The sequence below is a fragment of the Papilio polytes genome, unplaced genomic scaffold (assembly GCF_000836215.1).
Source record: "Papilio polytes unplaced genomic scaffold, Ppol_1.0 DF823399.1, whole genome shotgun sequence".
In the NCBI taxonomy this organism is placed as follows: Eukaryota; Metazoa; Arthropoda; class Insecta; order Lepidoptera; family Papilionidae; genus Papilio; species Papilio polytes.
This window is the reverse complement of record NW_013525805.1, coordinates 1,730,759-1,742,858: the sequence shown is the minus strand read 5'-3', so window position 1 is coordinate 1,742,858 and position 12,100 is coordinate 1,730,759. Positions and strand designations below refer to the sequence as shown.

Here is a 12,100-nt window from a genome sequence, read left to right as displayed (position 1 = left end):
CATTGCATTTATTTTATTACAACAAGCAACAAGTACATTTTTATAATGTTGTAAAAAATCATTATTGAAATTTATTTTCAATTTTTTTCTTTATATAAATATTAAAGTAAATGTTAATAAAAATCCGATACTCAATGTAATTAAATTTGACTGAATATGTAAAAGATTTAAAAAAAAATGTGTTAGCCAACATGTCGAGAGATTTCTCACTTTGAAGATGAAAAACCCCATATTTCTTTTCACAATTAAATAAGCGCAGAACTAAAGCGAGATGCATTTCCAGACTGTTCTGTTAGTGATTGTTGTCCTAACACCTGAATATTGCCATCCCTTTTACACCTTTAAACGAAAACAGAGAACGGTAATGACAGATGTTAAGTATTTAAGATTGTGCATCGAATGAGTACGTTCACATATAATTAGCGATAGCTTTTAGGTGTAGTAAGTGTGATGCTGTATCTAGTGTTTAGCTATATAGGACAATGTCTAGACTGACTCACGCTACAATTACATTAGTCACGATTAGTATTATATAGATTTTTCACTAAAAAAAAAATTATGACAAAATTATTATGGAGATTTTGCATTCGGCCCGTTTGATATAAATTTTGTATACAGAAAATTCAGAGATTATATTGATATGTATGATAGAACTTGTTACCGTTTGATATTTTGATACAATTTGTATTCAATATGTTAAGGAACACATTCACTGTGAAATTTGATTCACTTTTATTCCAATTAAATGTTATGTCGCCATTTTACAAACAAAGTTAGTTAAAATATTTCATTCTTTCCGGTGAATGTTAGTACTGAAGCAAAATTTCCCAAGTTGTCTTCTAGTATGTGGTGAATTAAATGTTTATTTGCAAAGAATAATGCAAAAAATACGTATTATAGAGCTCAGTATTTAAATGTACAATGAATGTAACACTTGTTAATATGTGCATGCAGTCAGTGTTATAATGCGATTCTTTGCATTATACAATTTTTTTTGTTTTAAAAACTTTTGCTTCCATATGTACGTTTATACGCAACAATGTTTAGCGTTTTGACTGTTTTATAATCTCTTTATATTCTTTATATCCTTAGTATGTACTGTTTTCTATAAAATTTTTATCTGTGCTAGAAATCCAGTGAAAAAAATAAATTGAAAAAACAAGACATATTTTATTTATATAACCTTTGGAACAATTTTTCCTTGTATTTTTGTGAATAATAACTGTTAGGAGGATATTTATAGATATAAACAACTTTATTGTAAAAACTTTATTAAATAAATTAATCCAAAGACCGTGATGAGTACGAACCTTTCGACAAGCGTCAATATTAATTTGTAGTCGAACATAACAAAGTCAAATCTTCAGCTCCATGAAATTCGCGCATATGAAATGCTTCAATACAAATATTTTTTCTTTGTTGAAACAATATTTGTCCTTGATTACGCGGTTAGGAAGAAATTAGCGTCGGGGACGGTGAACAAAAAAATTACGTTTAGTATTCGCACATTTTCAAACCCGATTATCGTTCTACATCTTTTTCCTGCTTGTCGAAAAGTTCGTATTCTCCACAAGCTATACAGATAAAATACAACAGCAAGCTTTGCCTACACACAATTCAATATAATATGGATTCAACAAAGAGATCTTATTGAATGCACAATGTATACGTTAATTATGTAAATGTGCCGACATCTTTCACTTGAACACCAAAATAACTAGATAAGAATTTCAGTGCTTGTTCTTTATTCATTGTGACTTTGCCTTGAGGATTTTCCAAAAATAGGGTAATTGCTTTAGACCCGTTAGCAATGTTTATAAACTTACAGAATGGGTTTGACTTGTTTTCAATATTTTTGGGTGCTGTTGATGAAACAATGATGCTTTTCGTATTCAAATTACTAGTACTCTTAACCTCGACTCCGTCACACCATAGAGAGAACTTAGTGCCATATAGTCCAAATAGCACTTTAATTTCATTGTAAAGATTGTCCAATGTTATATATTTACCATCCTTATCTGTAAGTACAATGCTAGCATTATTCGTTTCAGCGCCGTATCGAGGCATCAAACCTTGAAGAACAATGTTAGCCCACGGATTTGCTGGCATTTCAACATCTTTTCTCCAAGTTATTATCAATTTTAATTCAGCTCCTTTCAGTTCTTGTACTTCTTCAATAATTACGGGTTTCGAAGCTGTAAGCGACTCGATAGGCTTCAACGGTGCTTTTACTGTTGTTTCTATTAGTTCTCGATGCAAGTTGATAATTCGTGAAATGTCACCAGATTTGGTAGTTGAATAGAAGACATCAACTTCGTCTGTCGGTACTAAATGTGCTTTCTTTCGGAGCTTCTGTACCCTATTAATTATTTCTCTAGCGAAACCTTCATCAAGCATATCTTGGTCTGGAGTAACATTTAATAAAATCAGTACATCGTTGTCGCTGTGTGCTTCGTACTGATCGTTGCCGGATGCTTGGAATATGACTCTCACTTCAGATATATCAATTTTTTGTCCGATTAGTTCAACAAAACCATCAGCAATGAGTTTCTCGCACTGTTCATTGTTTAGACTTTTCAGTGCTTGGGTTACAGCTTTGAAATCACCTTTTAGACGTGATCCAAGTATTTTATGATCTGGCTCCACTCTAAGTGTAATTCCATACTTTTCTTTGTCACTTGTGAGTTGTACTTTCTTTACGTTCATTTCTTCCAGAACATAACTTAGCAGTGAATTTACATCATTCAAATAAGTTTCGTCGCGATGTATAACTATCATTTCAGGCAAGGGATATTTTATGGGTATAGTTTTTCTGTCTCTAAGAACTCTACCCAGTTCTATAACTGCTTGCATTCGTTGAACGGCTCTCTCGATGTCAGTATCTACCAAATTTTGCTTTGGTTCAGGTATCATGTTAAAATGCACACTCTCCAAAGAATCTCCAGGTAAAAGTTGACGTAATGTCTTGTACATTAACTCCGTAAGGAACGGAGTAAATGGCGCCATCACACGAATCATGTCAAACAAAACGCCGAAAAGTGTATCTAATGCAACTTTACAATCCTTAATACCATTTTCTCCCTTTAGTCTTCGTCGGTTCATTCTAACATACCAATTGGTTAAATGATCTATAAATTTAGTCAGTCTTGGAACTACCGTGTACAATCGATAAGCCGCCATTTCTTTTTTCACAAATTGAATCAGTGACTGAGTAAAGGACGTAATCCATTTGTCCATGACATTTTCTCTCACGATATTTTCATCAAACTTGTAATCTATGTTATCTTCTTGTACAATTCTCTCTACATTCTGCATCAAGAATCTGAAGGCATTGTACCAGGGGAGAAAAACGTCTTTTATGACATCTCTTACGCCTTCCTCTTTAAACCTCAGGTTTTCTGCTTTCACTACAGGTGAATTGACTAAGTAGAGACGCAACGCATCGGCACCATATTTGGTGACGACTTCCAGAGGATCAGGGTAGTTCTTTTTCCGCTTAGACATTTTTTGTCCATCTGAGGCTAGGATTAAACCATTGGCAATCAGATTTTGGAATGGTGGTTTGTTAAACAAAGCTGTGGACAGCACAATGAGAGTGTAAAACCAGCCTCTAGTTTGATCTATGCCTTCAGCAATAAAGTTGGCGGGGAATATATCTTCGAATTCTTTTTTGTTCTCAAAAGGATAGTGACATTGAGCATAAGGCATAGACCCAGATTCAAACCAACAATCAAATACTTCAGTTACTCTTCTCAATGGAGGCTCGCCAGACCGCGAAGAAGGAATTTCTAAGTGATCAATACTTTCTCTATGCAAATCAGTTACTTCTTTCCCAGTTAATGCTGACAACTCCGCAATGCTTCCGATACACACAATTTCCTGTTTGTCCTTCGAAATCCAAAGGGGGATTGGCGTACCCCAGTATCTATTACGACTGATAGCCCAATCACGAGCTTCTTTAAGCCAATTACCAAATCGTTTCTCCTTTACATATTCTGGTACCCAATAAGTAGCTTCACTAGATTTTAAAAGATCTTTACTCATCTGTTCAACTCTTACAAACCATGATGGTACTGCCTTGTATATTAGAGGAGTTTCTGATCGCCAACAAAATGGGTAACTGTGTTTCACCTGGCCAAGTTGCACCAGCCTATTTCGCGCTTTTATATTTGCAATTATATTTTTATCAGCATCTTTGACATATTGCCCTACAAAATCCTTAACAGGCTCAGTAAATCTACCACTAGCATCAACCGGACATATAATTTCCTGATCTCTGGTAATGATACCAGCAGCTAAACATACTCGGAAATCGTCTTCACCAAAATATGGGGCCTGATGTACAACACCTGTTCCTGAATCATCAGTAACATAGCCGTCAGTTAAGACCTGATAAGCTTTGGGGCATTTATCAACAAAATAATCAAAAATTGGTGTATATTTAGTTCCTGCTAATTTACTACCCGGAAATTTTTCAAGCACTTCAAAGTCTTCAACATTTTTGAAAATCACTGGCAGCCTATTTTCTTGCAAAACATAGACATTTTCTGTTGATTTTTCTTTTACTTTTAAGTAAATGAGTTTTGGATTGACACAAAGGGCTAAGTTACTTGGAAGAGTCCAAGGTGTGGTGGTCCAAGCAAGTAGAGAGAATCCTTCATTAGTAGGAAATGAGACAACCACAGCGGGATCTACAACATCCTTGTAATTCTGACCAGATTCGAAATTGGATAAAGGAGTTGAACATGCTGTAGAGTATGGCATCACTTTGACACCTTGATACACTAGCCCTTTGTTAAAAAGTTCTTTAAACACCCACCATATTGACTCCATAAACCATGGGTAAAGCGTCTTGTAGTCATTTTTGAAATCTGTAAAAAATATTTTATTGTACAATTTGTATTTTGATCATTCCCAATACATACTAGAATTTTAATTGCTATCACATACCTATCCACCTTCCCATTCGAGTTATAATAGTTTCCCATTCTGTTGCATATTTCATTACTATCTTCCTACATTCCGCATTATATTTGTCGATGCCCATTTTTTCAACATCTTCGGGACCTTTGATTCCTAATGTCTTATCAATTTCAAATTCAACAGGCAGACCGTGACAATCCCAACCAAATCTTCTTTCAACATGAAATCCCTACAAATTAATGATATTGATTAGTTCACCTTTATTGCATTTCAATTTTATTTTCATTTTTTAATAAAGTTTAATTGACCTTTTGGTGAGCATATCTAGTTACAACATCTTTAATTGTCCCAGCCAAGATGTGTCCATAATGAGGTAAGCCAGTAGCAAAAGGTGGTCCATCATAGAAAGAATACCTGGAAATAAAAATTCAAAGTAATAAATTCACAGAATTTTGTTTTATCTTAAATATATTTTAACGCATGAATTCTTAATAGTATTTGTTATTGATTATTAAAATATTAACTCAGGGGCAGTTTCTATGTCGCTTCTATATTACTAAGAATGAAATAATAAGATAGGATACATTGTAATTAGAGATTTAATTTTAAATACAAACAACAGCCACTTCCATTTTATCGCTATTAAAATGTATTATTCTGTATAGTTGAGACAACTGATGTGGATACTTCTTTTATACAGTAAAATAGATAAATATTATCTATAAGTACAACATCTGGTAATGAATTAGAGGTTAGAAAAAAATTACCTGGGTTTATTCTTTGATTGCTTAAGGCAATTTTGAAATGCGTCGATATCTTTCCAAAATTTTAAAATCTTCTCTTCTTCCTTTGGAAAGTCTATGTTTTCTGGAACTCTGCTTATTTTTAGCGACATTTTGGAATATCGCTAGAAAATTAATTCCTTAAAGAAAACGTCCACGCCATGCCAACTTCCAACAAGTGACAGTGACAAGTGACAACTGTTGGGTAAATGTCAGTCATGTCAAGTAGACTGAAAAACTCTTACAGCTTGTGAAAAGTAAAAAAATATAGCCGTAATAAATAGTTTCTTTAAGATCTAATATAAAGCAGTCATGGTCTGTATTTTATGTTGGTTGGGAAGTAAAACCGTTTGACATTTTTTTTAAAGTTGTATAGTTTTAGCCATTGCCATTGTTATTGTGGTTAAAAAGGTCAATACGTCAATAAACGTCACATGTTTTGGAGTGTCAAATTAATTGGCAACTTCAAAATAATATCAAACCAAATGAAATCAAAACATTATAATATTATCTACTTGTAATTTATTGTAATCAGTAAAAATGAATTGTAAATGGCTAAAAGTGACACAAAAGTTAGTTGCTTTAATTAAAGCAAATAGCAATGTTTGTTATTTAATATTTACTTAATGTTAGACGTTGCATAAAAAGTAGTTTTCACCTCTGCTTTATACTTATGTGTTTAGTCAATTTACATTATTTTTGTATTTACAGTGTACAGAAAGGCATTCAGATCCTCAACTCATTAGAGGATTCAAAATTCGAACCATTCTTAAAAAGAATTGGAGCTAAATTAAGGTTGCAAGAAACTGATATTTTCACTGAGGAAGAAAAGAAAAAACTACAAGTAATATTTAAAGTTGACGAAGACACTTTGATGATAGCAATCAAAACATTAATATATTTACATAAAAGGCTTTTAAAGTTTATATTTATGCCTGTTGATTTACACAAAGATCTTATAAATGTTGGTTTCAAGACAGAAAAGGCTGATTTTATTGTCAAGTTATGGTCATCGGAAATAAGTTCTACATTAAATGATTTAGTTTGTAACTCTATGGATAAAGTTGGTGACAATCAAAAGTTTTCATGGAAATTAAACACAGAGTTAAGTTCTGACATCCAAAAGAAATGTAAGATACCAAAAGCTTATTTGACAATATCAAATGAGAAAACAGAACAAGAGTTGGAGTTAACACATTCTGAACTGTATTCAATGTTCATACAATTTGAAGCAATTCAAAATGAATTGGATGGTTCGGTTTTATAGCCCATCATTCCATGTATATCTACATATGTCTACATAGTACCATATGTGCCTTATTAAAGTCCTTCAATTGTTTTTCAATAATTATGTTAGGATAATATAGATTTGTCCGATAATATAGAAGTTATAAATAAAAGTCTTCCAGGACTATTATGGTTTATACTTTCATCCCATAATTTTGTGTTTACAGTAATAACCAGTGTGGTTTTTGTGGTATTCTAATAATTAACATTATGTATGACATGATTTCAAGTGAAGAATGAAATTGAATGAACTACAATTATCAGGTTTATTTAGGTTGCCTATCATGTGTAAAGATTTTTCTACGCCCATATACTTGCTGTCCTTGTGATAGTTGATCAAAAGTTTGTGATTGGTGCAGTTTGGAATTCAATTTAATTTACATCATACTAATATTATAAATGCGAAAGTTTAGATGGATGGATGTTTGGTACAGTTTGTAGCCTAAACTACTCAACGGATCTCAATGGAATTCGGCATAGATTTAGAGGATAGTCTGTAAAAACACAGGCTATTTAGTTTTATAATTCCACGCGGACGGAGTCGCGGGCAAAAGCTAGTTTTGTTATAGTTTAGACGCAAAGGATGTGATAGATGGTATGCTTAAGAACAGAGTGGATGTATAATGGTGGAGGGAAGATGTTACTGCTAATAGAAATGAATGGATGAGTAGTACCGACACTTCTTAGGGATAAGGGCAATTTTAATGATGATGAAGACGCAAAGCCTAGTTCATTAAGGATTTAAATATTAATCTTTACTCAAGCCAATGCAATGTTCAAAACTAGATAATGCGCATAAAGTTCAAAAATATTACATTAAAAAAAAGATAAATCGATGGTCGGTGTACCTAGCTCTGGCAACCTGGCAACTATTTACTATGACAAAAATAAATTTATAAAATGGCGGATAACAGCAAGTGACGTATGTGTTGTGTTTGTGAATTTATATAAGATTAGAGTGCCGTGATTGAATAATGAATTGAGGACTATCTTATCTAATATTCAAGTACATTTTTAATGTTTACATTTGAGTGGTGAGTATTTGTTGTATATTTTTTTATGTTAAACGCATGACTAATAGCTTATCACGGCGTTGAGGCAATTTGAAGCTGTAGGCGGACGACTTTTATACGAACTTTGCTTTATCTTAATATTAATCTTTACGTATTATTTAGTTTATAAGCAGTAGTGTATATTATTTTATTTATATTTTGATTGTATTTTCTGGTAGTTCTCACCGCCCTGTATTGAAATTTGCAATAGTTCTACATTTGGTTAAATTGTTGGTACCATGTCAAGCTTTTTATGTATTCATCGACCATCTGCCCAATTTATTAGCAACAAGTTAAATATGCTATCCTTTACTAAGTGTAATTGTTTGATTTGTAATCTACAACAACTAATTGTACATAAAAAACATATAAATATATTTTCAGTAGTCTTGTAGAGATTGAGTTAACAAAATAACTACACAAGTAAATGCTATTTTTTTTACTTTTAGGAGAAGACATGTATTTATGTTAATTGAATGTTAAGTATATAACATTCTATATAGAAAAAATGCATTGATTTTTGCCTTGACTAGATTTCATTTACTTCAATGTTTGTAAAGCATACGCTAAACATGATTTTGTAATACTTCTAAAAATATCAACTCCATAATTTAATCCCACCTAAGGACATGGCAACATTTGAATATGCTCATTTTCTATATAAATTAAAATCTCTGTTTCTGTGTTTATTTACAAAATAGTCATTGCTTGCGACTTCATTCATGTGAAAAAGTATAGCTTATGTTACTCAAAGATAAATTATGTTACCAATGGTGAAAGAATGTTAAAAATAGACCTAGTAGTGTTGGTGTGAATGAAACACATACATAAATCTGAAGACACAACTTTTTCTCTTTATAATATTAGTATAGATGTATTATAGTATAGATGTATATAGTATTTATTATATGATTTACTTTATAGTATAGATGTACCCAATACAGCATTCTGAGTTTGTCTAAGTATTTCTTGTATGGAAGTCTCCAAAATTGTTGTATAATTTTAAATGTTTTAATTAAAATACTTCTTTTTCAAAATAATTATTTCATTGTGGAAGGTTTGCGATGATGATAGTTTATGTAGTATTTATAGTAAATAGATTCCTATTGTTATATGATAAAATGAAAACTGTAGCCTGGTTGTGATGCCCATAGTGAACTGATTATACAAGTTTATCCCAGAGGTACGTAAAATCTCCTTTTATCCATTGCGAAGGGAGTACTATCAGCAAATTCAAATATGTTTATTAATGAATACTCATGGACCACTTATGTAGTTTATTTTATATTCTAAGGCAATTAGATATTTACCGACTTTTAATTTAAGTTGGGGTGTTTGATAGTGGTATGTAGTTAAGCATTTATTTCATTCACATTATAAATGTTTTTTCATCCTATGACAGGTTCACAGATTAATTCATATTTAAGAAGCTTGTCCGTATTATTAAATCTCCTTTGAAGTATAACATGTAATGTTAAGGCCTATTAAATTATACTTTTATTTTAGTCTACATGTCATTTTTCACCAACAAAACTCCTGCATTGCTATCTCAGTTTTGTTAACAAAAATTATTTCGCTCGATAGAAATCACGAGTAGAAGCTATAGCTATATAAACACAACAAATATTTAAGACGAGCTATCGCTCGCTACTTCTTGAGCACGCGAAATTTAAAAAAAATGGTCGTCTATAACAATCCCGCGTGCATCTACTTTTTACCAGCTACCTTCCAGACAAAGTCCCGTCAAAATTAGTCCACCCGATCCAGAGATAGCGGTCCGGTCACCATTTTGACAGCGCGGGATTAAAATTAAAAGTAGCCTATAATATGCCTGTCCATGAGCTACCCTCCAGTGAAAGACCCGCCTAAATCGGCCCAAATGTTTCGGTGATTACCCGGAACAAACGCGGCTTAGGGACAGACAGACAGACGAGAATTTTTTTTAAATCTTTAAACTAAAATTATCTAACCAGCACCGCAAATAATTTATTTGTATTGTTACATCTATTTGTACATCTTCGTGAAATCTGGAATTTCTCTTTTGGTATTACAAACAGACACTCCAAATTTATTATATGTAAAGATACAACTATCATATAAGAAATAAAGTATGTTGTATTATCATGTAAAGGAGAACATGTCAAATATAAATGCAAATCTAATTTTAAACCTCACTAAGTGAGTCAGCCCTTGATACAGCACATTCAAGTTCAAACATTATTCATAATAATGCTGGGTACAGAAGAGGCCGCCGTATGACGTCACCGAAAACACACATGTGGTCCAACTCTGCAGAGTTCACCTATCAAATATAATTACTTTACCATATTACTCATTAGTGAAGTACTTTGTAATTGTTTCAACAGTCACTTTGTTATTTCCTCGTTCGTTCAAAATTTTGCATTCTCTTGGTTACGTAATTACTTCGGTAAAATTATTAAACAATTTAATTGCGTCTATACTTTGTTAGTTATTCCACTGGAAACTTTAGGGATAAGTTAAGTATGTTACAGAAAAATGACTCTCGTAGTTAAACACTATCTTACTTGTCGAATTAATTAATTAAACTATTAAACATATTTACGCTAAATAAATCATACTTCATACTAATATTATAAATGGAAGTTTAGATGAATGATGATGGATACAGTTTGGAGCCTAAATGGCTGAACGGACCTGGATGAAATTTGCCATAGATGTAGAACATACTCTAGGAGAACATGTAGGCTACTCGTTTTTTATTTAATTCCAGGCGGACGGTGTCGCGGGCAAACGCTAGTAAAAAAAATAAAATCCAATTTTAGATTACAGCATGGATAATAAAAGACTCAAATATTTCTAGTTACCTCTACGAGTGTTATTCCCAAGATGGAAACTCAACAAGCGTTTAATATCGCAATTAACGATTTCATTCTTCGCAACCGGAGATCGAAATTAGGTGGATCGTCGATCGACGTCTAGCTTCCTGAGGCTGACCTACTACTCTATTATTGTATGAAAATTGTTGCATACTTTAAAATTCTAGGCTATATAGATTATAGTCTGTCGGCGCGTAGGTAAAAGTTAATCAATTCTGCAGACTGAAGGCTCCTTGAAAATAACCCTTTAAAAAATAACTATAAATTGTAAGAATACATTCAACTAAAAAAATAAATTAACGTGATATTTCATCTTAAATTCGATTCTCGATTCATAAGTGTAAATTTGGTACTAGGTAAAACTGCGGTGCTTTAATAATTTTTTAGTTGTATCAATAAAAAGAGATTCGTTTGGTGCTATGTAAGTCGCAAATTATACAGAAATAAAAAAACGAGTATCGTATACATTAATGAGTGTTGTGAATATGCGTGGTCCCTGACTGTCGTCGGTCACGGGGCATTGCGGCCCCAATGTTACCGTACACCGGATTCCTCTCACGCTCCAGTTGCCCAATATAACACTAATTGTGTGCATTGCATTTATCATCACCCAGCCTCGCCGGATGTGGTGTGGTGAATTCGATCATCTAACAATGTCCACTCTTAGCGTGATACTGCATTTCTTTTATAGATTCACTGGAATCAGTGAAAAATTGTATAATCTTACTTCTTACTCAATATACATGCGGAAGTCTAGATAGATAGATGTTTGTTAGAGTCTGTTTAAATTACTAAACGGCAAAGGATGGTCTGGAAGAACACATAAGCTACTTACTTTTGTGTTTTTTTTATTCCCACATGACGAAGTCGCGGGCGAAAGTTAGTCTCTAAAGCTTTGACTTTCTATGTCTATCTATATTTTTATATTCAGTATAGAATGAAGTAAATTGAATGTTAGTTTCTTAAGGAATTGTTAAGCGGTTATAAACTCATAATCACGCAACTCGAATATGTGGGTTTGTTTGATGGTTTCGACATACTAGTTCTTACCGACCTTGATTCCGATTTTGTTAGTTTTATAAAGTTTAAACTCGGCAGAATTTTTTAAACAGGCAATTAATCTCGGAACTACTTCTGTATTTGTTATGTCTATTCAACGTTTGCACGTGGCGGTGGCCTGAGAGGTATCTTAATAGAT

The 12,100-nt window shown here is 32.7% G+C and overlaps 3 protein-coding genes across 4 annotated transcripts in view; 2 read left to right on the top strand and 1 right to left on the bottom strand.

The window, feature by feature from the left end:
* Positions 1-1,254: 1,254 nt before the first annotated feature.
* LOC106104849 (isoleucine--tRNA ligase, cytoplasmic) lies at positions 1,255-5,891 on the bottom strand. The gene is made up of 4 exons (XM_013285025.1): positions 5,691-5,891; positions 5,232-5,337; positions 4,951-5,152; positions 1,255-4,871 (listed from the first exon to the last, which is right to left on the bottom strand). Exons 1-4 carry the CDS (start codon positions 5,816-5,818, stop codon positions 1,675-1,677), a joined length of 3,633 nt encoding a protein of 1,210 aa, XP_013140479.1. The 5' UTR covers positions 5,819-5,891; the 3' UTR covers positions 1,255-1,674.
* Positions 5,892-6,136: 245 nt separating this feature from the next.
* LOC106104783 lies at positions 6,137-7,111 on the top strand. The gene is made up of 2 exons (XM_013284918.1): positions 6,137-6,277; positions 6,417-7,111. Exons 1-2 carry the CDS (start codon positions 6,246-6,248, stop codon positions 6,970-6,972), a joined length of 588 nt encoding a protein of 195 aa, XP_013140372.1. The 5' UTR covers positions 6,137-6,245; the 3' UTR covers positions 6,973-7,111.
* Positions 7,112-7,880: 769 nt separating this feature from the next.
* LOC106104775 overlaps positions 7,881-12,100 on the top strand; it is a 23,484-nt gene continuing 19,264 nt past the window's right edge. For both annotated transcript variants that reach the window (XM_013284908.1, XM_013284906.1), the window contains exon 1: positions 7,881-8,026. The gene's annotated coding sequence lies outside the window, so the exon portion shown is untranslated. The remainder of the gene's footprint in view (positions 8,027-12,100) is intronic.